The sequence below is a fragment of the Natator depressus genome, chromosome 5 (assembly GCF_965152275.1).
Source record: "Natator depressus isolate rNatDep1 chromosome 5, rNatDep2.hap1, whole genome shotgun sequence".
In the NCBI taxonomy this organism is placed as follows: Eukaryota; Metazoa; Chordata; order Testudines; family Cheloniidae; genus Natator; species Natator depressus.
The window spans coordinates 89486570-89507301 of NC_134238.1; the positions used below are offsets into that span (position 1 = coordinate 89486570).

General features: G+C 40.9%; 1 protein-coding gene across 2 annotated transcripts in view; it reads right to left on the minus strand.

Annotated features, from left to right (window-relative positions):
- Positions 1–206: 206 nt before the first annotated feature.
- The window catches only part of NTRK2 (neurotrophic receptor tyrosine kinase 2), a 265538-nt gene continuing 245012 nt past the window's right edge, over positions 207–20732 (minus strand). For both annotated transcript variants that reach the window (XM_074953176.1, XM_074953175.1), the window contains exons 16-17: positions 9752–9910; positions 207–8504 (exon numbers count right to left, since the gene is read on the minus strand). In XM_074953176.1, the coding sequence (XP_074809277.1) occupies positions 8319–8504; positions 9752–9910 (345 nt within the window). In that variant the 3' untranslated portion in view covers positions 207–8318. The remainder of the gene's footprint in view (positions 8505–9751; positions 9911–20732) is intronic.

Sequence of the window (20732 nt, forward strand, 5' to 3'; positions counted from 1 at the left end):
GTCTTCCTTTGCTAGAGAGACAGGAAAACTCTCAGAGAAGGTTGCTTGGATGATAACTGCCTAGCACATATTTGGACCCAATGCATAATAAATTTATTTTTATAAGTGATCCTGGAGGATCTAGTTTGTCAGAGTACGATTGGTCCTCTTCTAATTATTCAAATATATTTTTATTATTTCACAGGCTTTTATTATTCTTTGTAACATGAACTTTTCCACTGACCTCAAAAGAAGTTATGTCCATTAAAATACTAACAGGAGTAATCAATAAGAAACTGTGAATGATTTTTTAATACAGTTATCAAGATTATTGATCTTACAGGTATTTGAAGCATTTAATACTCAGGATTGACCGTCTTTTTCTGCACAAAATCAATTGTGAAAGTTTCTAAAACAATAACAGCCACAGCAATTGGGTTGAACATTCAATTTTTCCCCTACAACTTTTAAAATAAGTTTAAGCATTCTAAGGAGAAGAAAGAAACAGGAAGCGTAAAGGGGTTTCTGAATACATTATTAATATGTCAAAGACACAGCTGACAATCTTTTGCAAACCATTATTATATAAAGTCACACATAGGTGAGTATTCTTGGCTAGCAGTTTGTGGTGGGGAGATAACAAAAGGCTTTAACAAACCATTACAGTTTTGTCCATCACTCACTGAAAATATTGAGATGATCTGCAAGCTTGTCAGCCTCTCTAAGGCATACCTATGTGCAGTCAAAACCAAATTTTATCATTACAGTTGCCGGGGACCAAAGATGATGATAACAATGCCAGGAATACGAAAACCTTAAGTTAAACCCCTCATTTGTAGCGATACTCTAAGTGCTGTGCATTTAGTAGCACTGCTCTTAGCCAAGTAGGTGCTACAGAACAACAGCTATGACAATTTCTTGCTTTAGCAGATGGTCCTGGATCAAACCTTCATGATCTTGAGTAAGAACCTCATCCAGTACTGCTGGCAAATCTCCCACTGATCAGGTTCTAAGGGTCCCCTCCACCTGATTGGCAATAAGCAAGGGTGCAGCTCTTATGCTTTATTAATTCCTGCTGCATGCCTGACACCACCATCCTTGAGAGGGGTACTGCATAAGCTGGGCGGCCAGCTGCTACAAGGTACCTTGGGTTGCTGTGCTGCTAGAGAGGTGGAGGAGTCCTGTTAGCACAACTGTGTGAACTGTCACATTGGCCTGGTCTATACTAAAGAAATTAAACCAGTGATAACCCTTAGAATGTTTGCAGAATGCTGCATATACATAGAGAAATACCCCAACTAGCGTAATACTCAGCTAGAAGAGGTTATCTTTTAGCAGGGTCAATAACTAGTTCAAGCTTAAGTAGTTCAGTGTCAGTGTGGATACAGACAAGCTGTAACAATTTAACTAGGCTTCCCACTACTGTCTCACAGTGCACATGTGTGGCCTTGCAACGTCACCTAGAATGTATGGCCAGGTTTATGTGAAATGGTTTAAGACAGCACTAGTGTGGACGGGGGGAAAAACATAAACCCACTCAGCATGGGGAGTGTGGATACACTGAATCTTTTCCACTTCAAGTGGTTCAGTGTATCCAGTACAATCACAACCAAGTCAGGTCTCTAGTGGAGCCAAGGCCATAATGGCTAGGAGTTTCATTTCAGCAATCAAGATCTGAGAGTATGACATACTCCTGCTCTATCTGCATCCTGCATAGTCACCATGAAATGGTATAATATGACCCTAAGGGTATGTCTTTGCAACCCATGGAAGCAAATTTCCCTAGGCTTCTGAGGCCGAGCTTCAGCCTGAGCCACAACTTCAAAGTCCGTCTAGACAGCTCTTTGTAGAGTGCTAATGGGAGCCTTGCTGGCCCGAGTCTGTCAGCCCACACTAGGAGGCTCGCTTCCCACTGACTGAATGATACATTGACAACTAATTTACTAGCACAGATCTTCATGCTATTTTCATAGCATTAGACCAGTCTTGTGCTGGGCTGCTCTTTACCTGATAATTTCCCTTCAGACTTTTAGAATGACAGCCAGCTCCTGCAATCTCAAGCAGATCTCTTGGCAAAGCCAAACAGTTGTAGCCATACAGTGGCTTTCCTATTGGTATCCTTTAAACCTGAAGGCCTTGTGTAACGCCAACAGACCCCGGTCGTCAGTGGGCGGGATCGAATCTGGGACCTCTAGAGCTTCGTGCATGAGCCTCTACCATCTGAGCTTAAAGCCAACTGGCTGGTAGCTAAAGCTGTAGTGCAAACTCATTAATCTCAGAAAGAATAGGAGGACTTGTGGCACCTTAGAGACTAACAAATTTATTTGAGCATAAGCTTTCGTGAGCTACAGCTCACTTCATCAGATGCATCCGATGAAGTGAGCTGTAGCTCACGAAAGCTTATGCCCAACTAAATTTGTTAGTCTCTAAGGTGCCACAAGTACTCCTTTTCTTTTTGCGGATACAGACTAACACGGCTGCTACTCTGAAACCTGTCATTAATCTCAGTGTCTCTGTCTCTCTCTAAGTGGTCTCGGTGCCACTAGATGGGAAAGAACACCACACCCAGAAGTTGTGGGGGTTACACTTGGGTAAATCAATAACCTACAGTGGGATCTTCAATTAGGCGGCTGAAGCCATGTTGAATGTATAAACACTGCTTTTATTATATATTACTATTTAGGAGTTTCAGCTACTATACAGGCTGGCCTTGAATTAATGCTACATTTGTTCACATCATTTTAATACTACATTGGGACAAGGAAGAAACCCAAACCCTAATCTTAGCTAGTTTATTAGTGGTGCTGTGGATTATGAGACACATTTTGAGAACATGCACATAAATTGTATCCAGAAAGCACTTTCACCTACTGATAAGCACCTTATTGCAAGACAACATATGCTATATGGATAGCTGTATGACAAACAAGTATTCACATGCACATGTACCCAGATTTTCCAGTGGGTTCACTTTAGGACTTTTTTAATGGCCCTAATTGTGTAAATACAGGTAGCAAATTTCATAAATATTTTGTATGTGATGTTTCTTTCATCTCATAGGAGTATAGTACCTGAATGTTTTTTATCATTATTTTAGACTGTAAATATGTCACATTTCCAAGCACATTTAGCCATTCATTATTTACCATGTTTTTTTAAACAGGATTTAAATAAAAGAAAATACCACACAATGTTTCATTAAAATTGTATACATTTTTAAAGTAATCATCATTGTATCACTTACAGTCTTTCTTTTGGATGACACTGTTTATTGAAAGACATCATTTGTATTAAATACACTGTAGTACAAGAGACTTCCCATGTCATGTTGACGGAAGCTGGTCACATGATTCACAAACAAATCTTTTAACACTGATACTCAGGCATCACTTCAAAATCAGCCAAGATGCAATGGATCTTTTAAAGCAATGAATTTCTACAACAAACTGCAAAACAAGAACCACTAAATATCTGCACAGAGACATCACAGTGAAAAAGAAAAAGAAAGGAGAAAGATAGCTGTAAACACCAGGTCACAGTTTTAGTGACAAATATAGAGATTTATATTTCATGTAGGTATCTCCCTCTCTCTCTCTCACTCTCTCTCTCAAGAGTGGTATCTAGAAATACATATATATAAATATATATATGAAGTATAGGTAGAGAGCAGGGCTGGGGAAAATATTTCATAATAACTTGAATCTTTCTCTATTGGTGATGTAATTAAATATCCATACTGAATTGAATTACTTGTATATAAAATTCTCAGCTGCTTGTTCAACATTTGTTTTTCTTTAAGTTACAGAACAATACATATAAGCTGCAAGATATAGGCCTCTGAAAAGATTTGATTTGATTGTTGTTCTCTTATGCCTTCCTGTCCATCAGCCTTGCTAGAAGCAGCTTCTGCTATGCTTGCCCAAAGTATTCTGTGTTTATAAAATACATTTCAGCTAATCTTCACTCAGAACTTTTTACAAGCAAAAAAAAAAATCCATAGACCTGGCCTAGAATGCATAGACAAGAAAATAATATACCCATCATTTCCCATTTCTTCTCCTGAGACGTACTTTAAAAATATGGCAAAATAGTCACTTGGTTGCTGTTGTGAAATTCACAGTGTTTTCCCTGCAACATTGTAGACTTTTTTTTTTGCTTCATATTTGTGATGAATGTAGCAAAAAATAAAATAAAGTAAATTAACTAAGGCTCTTCAAGGACCTCTTGACTCAGAGCAGCAGTGGTTCATCCCAGCCCTGACAACAAGAAAATACAGCTTCCTGTGCTATCCAAACCTTCATCTTCAGCCAGAAACCCCAACCCCCCTTCCAACCCCCACATTCTTACAACAATATTTGAATTTCTTTTACAGGCTGTACCAACCTGGAGACAGTCTTGTTATTACGTATATGCACTGTAACTTAGTCAGCCAGTGTTTGCTTTATTGGAGTGTTTCTTTTATCTTTAAAGTGTTCTGTGAAAGTCTATATCAAGCACAACAAAAATATCGCCAAAGAGCAGAGAGAGAGAAAGAGAGAGAGAAGTAATTTATTGAACTGTAGACAATATATAAATATATTGGGTTATAAATCAAAATGAATGAACTCCTATGTAAAAAGAAGTTCCATCATGCATCATGGGGTACGGTTGCTTTACAAATACTGTTCGCTACAGCTGGTTGCTGAGTTCTGCAGCTTTACTGAGGGTAAAGGAGAGAATGTGGGAAATTCCCAATACTAGCTGCTGCTATTCTTACTGCAGGGTTTTGGAGTTCTCACCATGGTTCTACCAGTTGTGTTGCAGTCTGAAAATTCCAGCTCATTCTTGGAATTATTTTGTAACTGAAGAGAAGTGCAAAATGCCATTGGAGCTGTCGTGCTGCTGTTGAACAATACAACAATAATAGCACAAAAACAGAAATTATTTCAAACCAAACTTTCTTCTAGGAAGTTTGAAGCCAATCTGTTCATTTCTCTGTGAGAAATCAATGAATATTAGACACTAACGGAGGGGCTGCTTTTATACAATCATTTGGGAAAGAACGTTGATTGTTAAAAATATCTCTGGCATTTTAGTACTTCCTCCACCCATGCGGAACTGCATTCACATAAAAAGTTAAATCTTATAAACATAGAAAAAGAAATACCAAAGGAAAAAAAGATTTTGGTTATTTAGCGGACTTTATTAATAACACTGTACCCTAATTATCATGTTAGAATATATGTATATGTAAATTTATACATATACACACAATCACACATACTGTATATGTATGTCTGCATATGTATAAATCAAATATTTATAACACACATATACATATATGTATATACCATGTATATATACACACCCTATGTAAACACATATATATAATATATATTATATATATATGATCGGTTTGTAGCATAGTCCAGAAAGATTTTGTAATGAGCCTGATTGTCATATTTTCTCAGTGTACAAGATTTAGCTGAAGTTGCAAGCATGACAAATGTCTGTACATACACTCACCCCTCATTGCCATTTGAACATACTTCTTTTTCTCTTTTCCACTCATTTTGCTACACTTACGCACCTTCTTATGAATAAATGCAAAAATTGGTTTAGCTTTAGTTAATAGCTAATCTACACTAATTATAGCTTTTATGGACTACTGTTCACATGTGTGATATAGGCCAAGTTTATCCATATTTTTGGCTCTGTAGAACATTTGGTCCTTTAAGTTTGACATACTGATGTGCTGTTGCACAGTGTATTCTAACACACTATATTTCCCCCATACATGACTCTAGTATGCTCTTTTAGTAATGAAAAAAGGATGCCACTAGATCAAATTGTATTTTTTCCCTTCATTTTTAGTATACATTCCATCAGTTCTTGCAAAACCTACCTGTTTGCTTTCAGGTTCGGGTCATTGCTCAGAGAGAACAATATCTTTGAGACAAAAAGGATACATTTTTCTAACGGGCATAAGGAACTACGACAGAATACAACAGGTAGGAGTTTTGTACCTCCCGTCCCAAACACACAACCCTTCCTCCTCACACTAAAAGGGTAGTCTCAGTGGATTTTGACACTTTACATTTTCTTTTCCACTTTCTGTTATATTGAAACTGAATTTCTTAAAAACATAAAACTCAGGCCCTCAAGAGAATGGGTTTCCCTGAATGTTCAATCTTTTTTTAACAGGGCTATTGCTATTCAAACTTCTAAGACAGCCCAGATAAAATCTTGAAGCCTATTTTGTATGAGTCCTCATCTGGCTTTTTTTGTTTTGTTTTGTTTTTTTTAATTTCCAGTTTTAGTGGTTCAGAAATAACATCTGGTTTATTAAAGAAATACTGCATATGGCTTTATAGTTACATTGTTAAGTTTATTTTTAATGCTTTTTTTCACTGACACAAGGTGGGTTCAACTCCATCACTGTCCAGTCAATTGTTTTATTTCTGAAAATGTTCAAAATCTCTGTGAACTGGCTTTAAAAGCCACTGAAGGAAGAAAGAAAGTGCTTTAATAAATAATATATGCAAGCAAATTATATATTAAAATATTATGGGAACATTTACAAAAATAAAATGCTTAATGTATTAAATAAAATAACCACAACACAAAGATGAAGAACTACTACTACTCTTTGATCTGGCTCATAATATTTTTTTTTTTTAAAAAAGGACAATTTTTTTGCAGCAAAGCCCCCTCACAGAGGGTGGCAAATGTTCTTGAGGAACAGGTAAGATTTATTTCCATTTGTAAGAGTTCATAAGAAAAATAATCCTAAATCTAAATTTTAAATCTTCAGCATCTGTTTGAAAAATAAACATAGATGCCCATGCACTTGCCATCAGCACAGTGGCCATGCGTATACGGTATGCACACAATGCCTTTCCAACCAGATATAAATAAATTACAGAACAGTGGATGCTGGGAATGACACCACTATATCAACCAGAAATTGGTGCTGAACTCAGGGTCTGTATGCTATGAATGTCAAGTGATAACCGCAGGATCACATCTAGCTGTCTCCAGGGACTTAATTCTATCACCCCTGCCATGGCTCAAACATAATCTACTATTTCCATGTTTTAGATTATTTGCGTAGTATCATATCTGTAACAATGTAAAGACATCTGAATGTAGCTAATGACCTCCATTAGCTCCCTCTAATTAAATATATGTTATAGCTTTATGGATTTGCTATTCCTATCAGGGTGTACAACAAGATGAGCAATAGTTTCTACACAAAGGGCATTAATCGACGAAGACCATGCACAATTTTGCTTGCACAGTGAAAAAATGGGAATGGAGAAGGAGAGCAGTAGGAATATGCTGCCTGACAAGCACAGTATCTACAGCTTGCCTCAGCATCTACAACTTGTCCTGTCTGATCAAAGTCCTCAGCTTCAACACTTGACCCTGAAATGCATACTGTACATTAATCAGCCTAGCTTCCACCTGTATTACCAAAGGCTAGCTGGAGAACACTTTCATACCAGTGCTATCACAATATCCTACTCTAAGAGAAGCTGAGGGATTGTATTTAGCTTATCGTAGTGTTGTGTAACCTAGTGCAATGCAGGCAGCATCTTTTTCTTTTTACCATAGACCATTGTACTGGATCTGGTGATGAAAAGTGCTAACGAAGCACACTCTTTAAACAATCCCTTTGCTCCTCAGACAGGCTCCCAGAGGAAAGCACAGAATCCTTTCCTTCCATTATATCATTTCAGTGTTTTTGAGCAGGGTTGGATGCCATCTGATCTCATGGTTCCTCCATATAGTGGAGCACACAGCGCTGTTTTCTTTCTATCTGGCTTTATCTCAACTAGAAATAAGCTTCCAATAGAGAACACCAATCTTCTTTTTCCACCCACACGCCGAAGCAAAAAAAGTAGAGGTGAATCAAGAGAAACTCCCAGTATCTGTACAGCAGAAGTCACAAAGTTCGAGTCAAATATTTTTTTCCCTTTTTTCATCCACATCAAAGGCATGAGTACAACAAGGCATTGTTAGTTGCGGGCAATCTGGAGTGTCTGCTGATATAACAGATCAGGTTTTTAAGGCCTTTGTCTATGCAGAGTTACAATAACGCAGAAGCCAGATTGAATAGAAGGAGAGAGAAAAAATGAGAGAAACAGAAAGAGAAAGAGAAAAGAGATACATTTCAACAATGTCAAAAAAGTCAATACTCTGTCTAAAGATGGAGAAGTGCACGTTGCTTGCCCTTTGAAAGCTTCTCCGCATCTTTGTCATTACTACTGTCAGAGTTAAGAACATATTTTGATGGAGTTCAGCGGCCGTTGAACACATTCATTCACGCAGCCCATAAGAGGAAATGCTAGGAGGCTCTAGCCTAGAATATCCAGGTAAACTGGAGAAGCCTTGGCCAAGTTCTGAAGGAGGGAATGGATTTCTTTGATGTTGAGCCTCATGTGAGGCTCCCGTTGCCAACAACCCAGCATCAAGTCGTACACTTCCTTTGGGCACGTGCGAGGTCGCTGCAGAACTCGGCCCTGAGTGATGCACTCGATCACCTAGTGAGAGAGCAAAGAAAGAATCAATGGAGCAATAGCTAGGCACTAGCCTGCCTTAGCTGGGCAGCACCGCCGATGGGACTTTGAACGTCCCGGTTGGCGGTGCTGACCAGAGCCGCTAGGGTCCCTGGGTGCTGAGCAAAGCAACCCAGTGCCTTACATGCTATGACCTAGTACTGGGTCACAACCCGAATTTTGAAAAACACTGGCTTAAACCACTTCAAAAGTGACATCAGCTAAACCAGAAAAAGGCAATCTGGAATAAGAGGGTCCTCATGGGGTGTGACACTGGTATAGCTATAGCAGTTTAAATTCATACTTTGCCTAATACTAGTACAATTTTCCTCTGTAGACAAGCCCTGAGTGTGAGTGAATTTATTTCTTATGAAAGGGGCTAAACTGGCAGCCCTGTAGACTGAAATTCTCTGTCTACAGAACTGGTAAATCACGGGCAACAATGTTATAAGCTTCCCAAATCTGTTCCATCAACCTCCCAAAATCCTAACTTGGAGGGATCAATGCCCTTCACCCCACTTAACAGGGTAATTCATTCTAAGGGTTTAAGTTCAGCTCCCACACCCACACAAGCCTCTGTTGAGACTGAGCACAAGTACCCTAACTATTGGCAATTGTGGTAGGGTTTGTGATACAGACTCCATACCCCTCTCTCACTCGGAACTATCCTCTCCCACATGCTCATAGAGGCATCACAGTGGCAGGTGGTCAGCGACTGGAGATACAAGGGGTCATCCCTGGCAGAGTTTTCCTGAGCTTCAAAGGACTTTCAGATCCCCTCAATTTGTTATAGACTGGGGTGGGACAGCAGCATTGTTCTTGAGTCACTTACACACACTGGTTGATATCTGTAATAGAGACTGCCAGAGGTTGGGCTGAAGATACTCCAGCTCCTTTCCTTTGCACGACTGCAACACTTGTCACCTCAGTTTTTATTCCACACTCCAGGCAGGTTCCAGCCTACCTCACAACTTTCTCATATTCTACTTGGATAACACCCTTCTCTCTTAGTGGGAAAAATTAAAAAAGCCAGAGAAAAATGGACCCAAAACATGACATTTGCGGTAATACCATAAGTGTTGACAAGTGTGTAATGATTTTTATAGTAAATAACATTGCAACTTGTGTGCTATCCTTTCCAATCAGAGAGTGATTCCCTTGTGGCATCCATATCTTTAGTTAAACTCCACCATCTCAAGCACATTTTGTTATCCACAGTGCATTATACACACCTCATTGTTTGAGAGCTGATACCATGGCTGTTTGCCATAGGTGAAGATTTCCCATAAAACGACCCCCAAGCTCCAGACATCACTTTCTGTGGTGAACTTCCTGTACATGATGCTCTCAGGAGGCATCCAACGAATGGGCAACATGGTGTGACCACCAACCTGATGGAAAAGAACAAACTTGTTTAAAATAATTCCTATGGGTTCCTTGTGAAGATGTGCACAATGGATGCCAAACTAAGGGAGTGGATATTGATATTTTGTATTTGTGCCCATTAACTTTAAAGAGCTCGTAAGAACAAATTAGCAAGATACTACTTCCTATTATCATAAATTCATCTCTTAATCAATTCAAATAGATGGCAATCACTACCAAGACTGATTTCTCAATATTGTGGTACCTTCAAAGAAATTATTTCTGAATTATATACTGATTTTTTGGACTTATTTAGCACCTTCTATCCAAGGGACTCAAAGCACTACAGAACAAAACCTAACACCACCCTAACACACTCATTTTACAACACAGAGAGACTAAGGTATCATGTAATGAGTTCTGTGCAGACATTGCCCTGTCCTGCACTGAACCCCATTGACTTCAAGTGAGCTCCACAGTGGTCTGTCCATATGGAGCTCATTGTAGAAGTAGGGCCAAAGTGATTTATCTCTTAATTCCCAATTCTATGCCTGACCCACAAGACTTTTCCCTTTCTCCTATGAAGAACTGAACGTGACCTGGGAGGGGAGAATTTATATTCACCTATAGAAATCTGCAATTATTCATATATTTGCTTTGACTGTGTTCATGACCTTTTTGTGTTTACAGTTCATAGATATTCCAGTGAATAAGCTTTACTATTCTGGCAAATGAATTTTCCATGAATATTCTAGTGAAGAGTGCATTCCAATCAACTAGACTTTGAGAAAAATGAATTTTTAAGTTGAATATTTGCCAAAATTAGTATGTCAAAATGTATAAACAACAAACTGTGATTTTCAAATGGCATAAATAACTAAGCAACAATGTGAATTTCAATTTGCAGATTTTACAATTGAATCTGCAATTCAAAACTCATTCTGTTGTTCTTTAACTACATCAGTCACCCAATCAATATCATATCACATATCTAATTATGACCTTCATTCTGCATCCACCCAGAGGTAATTGAAGGACTGGGGATTGACTAACGCCATGTGAATTTTTTAAATATTCACAGTGAATTGCTCATGAATTATTGCAGACCAAAATTTATGCACTGAAGAAATCTACAAATAATTTTCAATAATTAAAATATAAAAGAATTCTGCAGCCTGTTTTTAGATAATTTTCTAAGAGAAAAAGGTGCAAATTTTATTGAATGATTTTTTATTACAAATTATTCACTTTCTTCTAGATAGCCTAATCCCCCACCCCCACTCTTTTGGATTAACTAATCTGCTTAATAATGATCTGTAACTACTGGAATCAGACCCTGATTCAGCAAAGTACTTAAGCACATGTTGAACTCCTTAGGAGTGCCTTTCTGAATCAAGGCCTGTATGAATATTCACAAAGCATTTTTTATTTTCTTAAACAGTTGCACTTTCTTAACACTAGGATCTTCTTTAACCTTGATTCTTTTTTTTAAAAGTTTTTATTTCCATTTTCCAATTTATTTATTGCCCCTTGATATGACATTTCAACTTGATCATACAAATTAACAAATCCACTCAAGTACCTTTACAAATGTAACCTAGTGAACTATCGTGATTTGACACTGACTGCTAGAAGCTGGGAGATGGATCACTCAGTAAATTGCCCTGTTCTGTTCACTGCCTCTGAAGCATCTGGCATTAGCCACTGTTGGAAGACAGGAGACTGAGCTAGATGGACCATTAGTCTAATCCAGTATGACCATTTTATGACATTCTGATTATCTCTGAAATGGAGCTGTTGTAAAAGGCTCCAAGAATATTTTCTTTTTAAAGGATATATAATTTTTGATTAATATATTTTCTCCTGTCCGATTATTTAGTTTATGAAACCACATCAGGACAAATTTTTCACTTTTCAAGATTCCAGTGTTTCAAAAGATCATTCCTCCTTCTGGGACTTTACATAAGTTGTTATAAAAAATATTTTCCTTGTTCTGAAGTCAAAACAGCAAATGATATGTGAGCCTAATAAAAGTTCAGTCAGGGTTCAGATTACTTCTAAAGCAATTGGTAAATCTTTTCCCATATATTTGTCAGTGCTTCAGTGTTAGTGCAGCACATCAAAAATACAGTCATCACTGTTAGACAGCGCAATCATGCTGCATACATTGCCATAAAAGACCTACACCATTATTGATTCCATAAAAATACACAGAAGTGCCACAACCTACATAGGCATGTGTTTTATTAATAGGCACTCTTTTGCTGCCCCTCAACCCAGATAATGTGGATGGAGCGTGTCCACAGTTGGTGCTCTAGCACCGACAGAGAGAGCACTGCACCCTGGGTAGCTAGCCCACTGTTCAAATCACCACCTTCTGACACTAGAAGTTCTGGGAATGGATAGCAGTGCATTATGGGGGTGGGCTCACTGCCCCCATGATGCAGTTTTCTCTGTCCCATCAATCCATGAGCTTCCGACGACGTTTTGTGCCATTTTTCAACTTCCCCTGTAAAGTTGGCACTCGCCATCTCTGCCTGAAAGCATAGATCCTGCGCTGCTCTTCAGACTTGTATTAAGCATTATGAACACAACACAGCTGATCCTGCAGTATTTCATGAACTGCAAATCTGAAAATGAATTGGTGGTGCCTGCCCTGTTATGTGCCGCTGAAAGAAACAATTCAAGATCACTGTTGGCATTCATGGAGCAGCTGCACACGGTGCACCATCATTACTGGGCGTGCGAAACAAGCACCAAGTAGTGGGATTTAATTGTGATGTAGATATGGGATGACGAGCAGTGGCTGAAGAACTTTTGGATGCGCAAAACCACCTTCCTGGAACTGTCTGCGGAGCTTGCCCCTGCCCTGCGGCACAAGGACACCACAAGGAGAGTTGCCCTCACTGTGGAAAAGCGAGTGGAGATCGCTGTGTGGAAGCTGGCAACTCCAGACTGCTACCGGTCAGTCGCGAATCAGTTTGGAGTTGGGATGTTCACCATGGGTGTTGCGGTGATGCAAGTGTGCAGGGCCATTAATTGCCTCCTGCTACGAAGGACTGTGACTCTGGGTGGTGAACAGTGGATGGCTTTGCAGCAATGGGATTCCCTAACTGCGGTGGGGGGATAGATGGCACGCATATCCCAATTTTGACCCCAGGCCATCTTGCGACAGAGTACATCAACAGAAAGGGCTACTTCTCTATGGTATTGCAGGTGCTGGTGGATCACCAGGGTCATTTCACTGACATCAGCATATGGTAGTCAGGGAAGGTGCATGACTAGGGCCCAACCAAATTCACAGCCCATTTTGCTCAATTTCACGGATGTAGGATTTTAAAAATCATAAATTTCATGATTTCAGCTATTTAAATCTGAAATTTCATGGTAACTGAAGGGGTTCTAATCCAAAAAGGAGTTGTGGGGAAGGGGTCGCAAGGTTATTGTAGGGAGGGTTGCGGTACTGCTACCCTTACTTCTGCGCTGCTGCTGGCGGCAGTGCTGCCTTCAGGGATGGCAGCTGGGAAGCGGTGACTGCTGGCTGGGAGCCCAGCTCTGAAGGCAGAGCCACCGCCAACAGCAGTACAGAAGTAAGGATGGCAAAGTATGGTATTGCCACCCTTAGTTCTGAGCTGCTGCCTACAGAGCTGGGCCCGCAGTCAGCAGCTCCCACTCTCTGGCTGCCCAGCTCTGAAGGCAGCAGTGTGAAGTAAGGGTGCAATGGTATGGTATTGCCACCCTTACTTCTGCACTGTTGCTGGCAAGGCGCTGCCTTCAGAGCTGGGCTCCCGGGCACCAGCTGCCACTCTCCGGCCACTCAGCTCCGAAGGCAGCACAGAAGTAAGGGTGGCAATACTGCGACCCCCCTAAAATAAGCTTGCGACCCCCCTGCAACTTCCTTTTGGGTCAGGACCTTCAGTTTAAGAAACACTGGTCTCCCCCGTGAAATCGGTATAGTATAGGGTAAAAGCACACAAAAGACCAGTTTTCACGGGGGGAGACCAGATTTCACAGTCCGTGATGAGTTTTTCATGGCTGTGAATTTGGTAGGCCCCTATGCATGACACACACATCTTCAGGAACACTGGCCTGTATAGAAAGCTGCATGCAGAGACTTTCTTTCCAGACCAGAAGATTCCAATAGAGGTTGTGGAAATGCCCACAGTAATCCAGAATGACCAATGAATGTGCATTTAGCAGATTAAAGGCTCACTGATGCTGCCTTTTTGGCAGGTTAGACCTCAATGAGGAAAATATTCCCATGGTCATAGCAGCCTGTTGTGCTCTGTATAACATTTGTGAAGCCAAGGAGGAAAAGTTTCCCCAGGGTGGAGCAGTGAGGTGGATTGCCTGGTGACTGATTTTGAGCAGCCAGACACCATGGCTATCAGAGGGGCTCAAAGAGGGGCGGGGGTATTCGAATCAGGGATGCTTTGAGGCAGCATTTTGATAATGAGTCCCAATAATGTGTCTTTCTGTAATGCATTCAGCCAAGCATTGTTTACTTGCCACCTTGAATGATCCCTGTAATGATCCCTGCCTGAGCGTTAACTGTAGTCTGCCAATTGCCACTGTGTATCAATTTCTGCTGCAACAACTGTGTGTAGGACACAAATAAAGAATCATTTAATTTTTAAGACTAAATTTTTATTAAACATTAATACACAGATTTCCATTTCTTACACGGGACATGACACTGAGCAGCATTCTCTCAAATGAGGCTCTCACAGCTGTGTGTAAGTCCAGCTGTCATTATGGTACATGTCCCTAGGGGTGGAGTGTAAGGGGTACTATGACGGGCAGGAAACATGTGAGGAATGTGTGTGGGGAGTTTGGGGAGGGCATGGAATACAGTTCTGTATGGCCTGCAGGGGGAGTCAAGCATGGATGTATTCCGACTACAGTGCAGTCAGGGACCTGAGCATCTCTGTTTGGTCCTCCATGAGCTTTATCATCTGCTCCTGCTCCTCTGTTATCAACACCTGCCCATTTCCTCCCCTGGCTATCCATTCTGAATTTTTTTATTCAGATATTTATTGTCTCTCTCCATGCTCTGTGCTCACTATCAGCATGATCAGATAATTGCAACACTTCTTGAAACATGTTCACCTCCTTATCTGATGGAGGTGCTCTGCTGGTGAGTAGGAGCTGGCCCTCAAGGGCACATCTGCAGAAGCAAAAACACCCAAACAGTACACAGAGTCAATATTGTGAGTGCACTCACAGTCCTGAATCATAAAAGTTACATATGCCTTTCTCACTTTCCCTTGGTAAGTATGCAGTACAGTGAGAGCACTAAATGTGGTGAGGGGGGAAGGTGCAAGAAGGCATAAAGAGTCTGGGTGGTTTCAGAAGGGATCACTATATATGCCTAGGGACACTATTGTGAATACTGGCATTGTTTTCCGCAGGCGGGGATGATTGAATCTGATATCTCATTGCTGAGGGTAACCGAGGATGCAAGGGTGCATCTCCTGCATGTGTGCGGCTTCAGACTGGGTCCGTATGCCACTTGTCTGTTTGCTGCTTTGGTTCCTGCAGAAGTAATTGCCAATTGGTGCGGCAAAGTTTCCTGCAATGGGGAAAATAAAAAAGCAGCTCTGCCAAGGAACCGTCAGCAGAGGATTGCAGAGTATCTTCAGGAAAGTTTTCTGGAGATCTCTATGGAAGATTCCTGGGAAATCCTGGTGTGCATTAACAAACTTTTCTGCAGGGTCCCAACTATGTAGCTGCACTGTGGAATGAGAAGCAGATATAAACAGTACCTAGAGTGCTGTTAATTTCTATCCCTTCTCCCAGGTGCACCATCTAACAAAATAAAGGACACCTCTGCCTCATGTCACTGTGCCATATCAAAGCAAAATGAGTACTTACTGGAGCTCCCCTCTCCTGCTTCAGGTGCGCCAGAGCCAGAGTACTGGGATTGGCTAGACCCCTTCAGAGTCAAAAAGAGGTCATCGCTTGTCACGCCTCCGGATGACCCTGTCACCTGTCCCACATTCTCCCCCAACTCAATCTCCTAGTCCACCACTTCGTCATTGGGGTTGACTCTGCTAGCCACTGCCTCCAGTTCCCCCAAAGTATCCATGGGGCTTATAGCAGTGGAGGTGGGGTCGCGGCTGCCGACAGCGTGCAGCTCTTGGTAGAAGCGACATGTCTTCAGTGCTGCACTAGAGTGATGGTCGGCCTCCCTTGCCTTCTGGTACGCCTGCCTCAGCTCCTTAATCTTAGCACGGCATGTCCCTTGTTGCATGTCCCTTTCATGCTCTTTCGCCTCCATGCCACAAGCCATCTGCCTGTAGATATCAAAGTTCCTATGGCTGGAGCAGAGCTGCGACTGCACAGCTTCCTCTTCCCACAGACCCAGCAGATCCAACAACTCTGGTGTAGTCCAGGCAGGAGCACGTTTGCTGTGGAAAGCCAGCATGGTCAGAGGGGAAGATCCTCTGTGAACTCTCCATGCCAAGCAAACAGGAAGTGGAACACCTTCTGGAGGCCACTTAGGGCAACATAAGCAAGTGCAGCGTCTATACTGACACTGCATCACTCTAACTTGGTCGCAAAATGCTCTATGCCACTCCTCAAAGTGGTTTTATTATGTTGGCGTAGCAGGAGAATTACATCGGTGGGAGGACCATTGCAGTGTGTACACCTCCACTGTTTTGTTGATGAAAACTGACTTCTGTCGACAAAACAGTGTAGTGTAGACAAGGCCTAGGAATCAACATATGCACATACTTCAGTGCACTGCTGAATCAGGGCCCATTCATTTCTGAGTCACAATATACCCATCTGGCAGTATAAGGCTGTTGTAAGGCTCAATTAATTAATACGAATAATCCTTGGCTGAAAAGGCACTATTAAATTAGGGGAAGTATTGTTTTAAGTAAAAGTATCATTAATATCGAGATATGTGAACAAAGATCTTGCTTCCTAAACTAAACTAATGAAGCAAACAGCTCCACCCTGCCACATTTACTTACTGTAAGAATGATAATTCATTAGAAAGACAAAAATGTTAGTCCCTTAGAAACACACAGTCACTTGCCAGACCAAAGGGCAAGTGCCAGTAAAACATGATTAGTTGTAAGAGGTTTTTGGTCTCATTAAATATTAAAGCGGCTCTTTGATCCTCTCATCATACAGCATCCATGATTGCTTTGTTTCAGTAATTTCTTTGACTTGTTCCTTAAAAATTAATGAAAGCTATAAACTGTGAAATATGGTTCTCTTATTTATTATTGTTTATTTATCTTATCAGTGATATGAAGTTTAAAAATCAAATTAAAAAAAGAACTTTCCCACTCTAATCCCCAGGGCTAGATGCCTCAAAACCACAGTATAGATGTAGTAGGACTGTGCGCTGATTTTATCAGAATCAATCAGGAAAATAAATACCATTGGTACAATTATGATAGATGACTGTAGTGCAATCACTATTTTGGTGACCAAAACTTGGCTGCCACAACTCTAGCTGTCTGCTTTATCAGTAAAAGTAAGACTGATTCATCAGTGATTACACTCACAGAGAAGGCACTTCCTGAACTCATGCTATTCTTGCCAAGCTGCATTTAGATCAGAAGGGACCCAGGCTGTGAGATGTTCAGCACAGCCTCTGAGGAGCTGAGTGCCCTCCACTCCAGTTGGACCAAATCCAGAAAGGTATAGTGCCCCTGCAACTCCCACTGAAATCAATGCTCAGCAAGGTACATGTTACCTGTCAGGTTTTGGCCCAGTGGTGCAATATATATACTTACTTCTTTATTAACTAACATTAATTAATGATTCAGCAATAAGTCCCCACTTCAGAAACACATCATGACCTAGGGCAGTACCTAAGTATGTGTTTTAGCACATGCATCAGTGCTTTCCTGAACTGAGACCTAAGAGCTACCACAGCAGTCCTTTATCAGCCCAGTAAGAACCACTGAGTGAGTCGCCATTGCCAAGAGAGCTTTAAGTCTTTATTTTCTTGGTAAGCTGAAGGGCCTTGTTATTGTTACACACTGTAAATGAAAAGAAGTAGAATGCATTTTTGTTATTGTTCCAAAACTATAAAAATATCCACGCTCCTTACAATGTAACAGGATTACTCTGGTGTCCTGCTAACTCCTCTCCTGTCCACAGGGAGAAGTGAGTTGGAGTTTTTCCGGGACTACAGAAGCTATTGAGTGACATCCTTGTCCAGCTCATAGGAACAGAGCAACCTTTGCAGAGGACTCCTGTGTCCTTACTCCTCCCTCTGGTCCTCTATCTGGGTAAGAGAGACTTTGTTTATGTTTTTGGGTCTTGACTCAGGCCAATGTAACCAGACTTCCATTGAGGACTCAGTGCCCTCCGCAGGGGAAAGTTGAGGAAAGGGGGTTGCGTCAGTGAGGAATGCCTACAAATCCCACTCCTCTGGGAGCCTGTAACTGGCCAACAAACTGGGCAGTGCTGGCTTGGAAAGGAACATAACCAAAGCACCTGACAAATACAATTAATTAGCATAGTCTCAGGTAGGCTCCACTGATGGGGCTTCCCATGGAGGGACGAGGCCAATTTAAAGCTGCCCTCCTCTGGTGAAATCCTAAAGGAAAGTGATGGTAAGAGAGCTGCCTAGTGTCCCATGGGGTGAATTGCCCTGGTGTGCAATAGCTCTCACTAGTGCAAGGGTGTTCGCTGTACATCGTGTTATATCAGAAGGGGTGAATTGAGCTCTTTGTATCCAAATTAAAGTGTGTATATATATACACACACACACACACACACACCAATCAATATGATGCATATAGCTTAAAGTATTCCATTCATTTAATCATTAATAATCATTTACACAATGCAGTACACAGTGCATTTCATTTAAGGATCTCAAAGCACCTTACTAACAATTTAAGTCACACAAAATTCCACACCCAAAGAGGTAAACGGGGGTACACAGCAATGGTGTGACTTGCACACAATCCACAGTGACGGGTACATGACGGACAGATCACACACCATGGCAGCCGCGGTACATTTTTAACTTACAGTCTTGATTCTACTCTTTGCACTGGTACAGGTTACAGTAATTATCAATCTTTTTCATGCCATTCAGTAATCTAAGTAAATTTCATTTGCAACTTGTAATCAGAGCAAAAACTTCGTGTTCTGAGAAATAAATATGTGAACGCATCCTCTCTTTTCTGCCCACTCCCCTCACACATCCACACCTCCATGCCACAACACCCTTGGGTAACTCTAAACAAAATGAATTCGAGTTTCCCAAGAAGGATCAGTGGGTAAAAATATTAGTATAGGGCCCATTCCTGCAAGGTGCTGAGTACTTCTGTGAGGTGTTGAGTGCCCTTGGCTCCTGCCTTAGTAGTAGTAGTTGCAGGTGCTCAGCACCGTGCAGGATTGGGACCGTACTGCCTAAATTATGATTATAATACTACTGTATATACATCACTTTAAAATAGTCATACATTCTGTAGACTAACATTTCAGGTAAAGACCATCTTTAGTGTTCACTGTAGCTAAGGTTATGACAGGTTTAAAAGCATTACAGTTTTAACTTAATAAGCTATCACTTAAATATCTGTTTTATAACTGTAGCAGTACCACAAAAATGACAAATTTATGGATAAAATTATGATGTATTTTCTTGGGGGCTTACTTGAAGACAGTTGCCTTATTATGGTTCATTTTTTATTTGAAATTGCACATCCATATAACCCCAATGAGGCTGAAGACCTTGTTTCCAAGTCCTAGTAGATGCAACTGAGAAGTCACTGGCATAACAGTGTTCTTATATTACTATTACTAGCATACTGGACTAGAACCTAAATCAGAATCTGCACTGTTTAGCTTCTGCGACATGCTACATATCTAAATATACCAAGCCACTAAACTGTGATGTCCTTCTCGGAAGAATCACCTCCAGAATGAAATGCTGCCACATTTCAAATATGAAATGTCATATTTTAGACAATGCAATGTCATTCCACTGGTCACCGCTTTCATCACGCACCACTTACACTTTCAACAGGAACTTAGTTCTCCTGGAAGGTGCCAGATAAGCCATTCCTGGAAATTCCAGTCCTTTAATTATCCATAGAACAAATACCAGGCTTCGCACTGCCCCACCAATATGCCTCAACCTTGAACTACAAGGAACACTGCAAGAGTTGTGAAGTTAGTAAACATTTTATGCTTAGGCGTTCCTTATCCTTTTTGCTGAGGTTGCCAAATGATGCTTTTTGTGATGCTTTTCTGTACTAGGAACTGAAAGTTGTGACACAGAGGCTACGGAACAGTCTTCACACAGTAACAACTTTTGGATACTACCTACTTGGGCAGCATTGGTACCAGTTAGCTGTGAAGGGATTTATATCCTACCATGCATAGGTGCTGGAACTAGGGGTGCTGCTGCACCCCTTATCTTGACGATACCAAAAAACCACATCTTTTAAGCCTCCAGTTTGTTCGGCCCAGGGCACGGTTATTGTGAACAGGATGCACCCTCAAGTTGTTATTATTGGTATGACATTACAAAAAGCAATCTTTTAAAACTGGTTGTCTGAGGGACAAAATGGCAGATAAAATTCAATGTTGATAAGTGCAAAGTAATGGACCTTAGAAAAAATAATCCCAATTATACATACAATTTAGAAAGTGTCTAAATTCGCTGTTACTACTCAAGAAAGAGATCTTGGAGTCATTGCAGATAGTTCACTTAAAACATCTGTTCAGTGTACAGCGGCAGTCAAAAACACTAACAGAATGTTAGGAACCATTAGGAAAGGGTTATATAAGATGACAGAAAATATCACAATGCCACTATAGAAATCCATTGTACACTTACCCCTTGCATACTGCCTTCAGTTC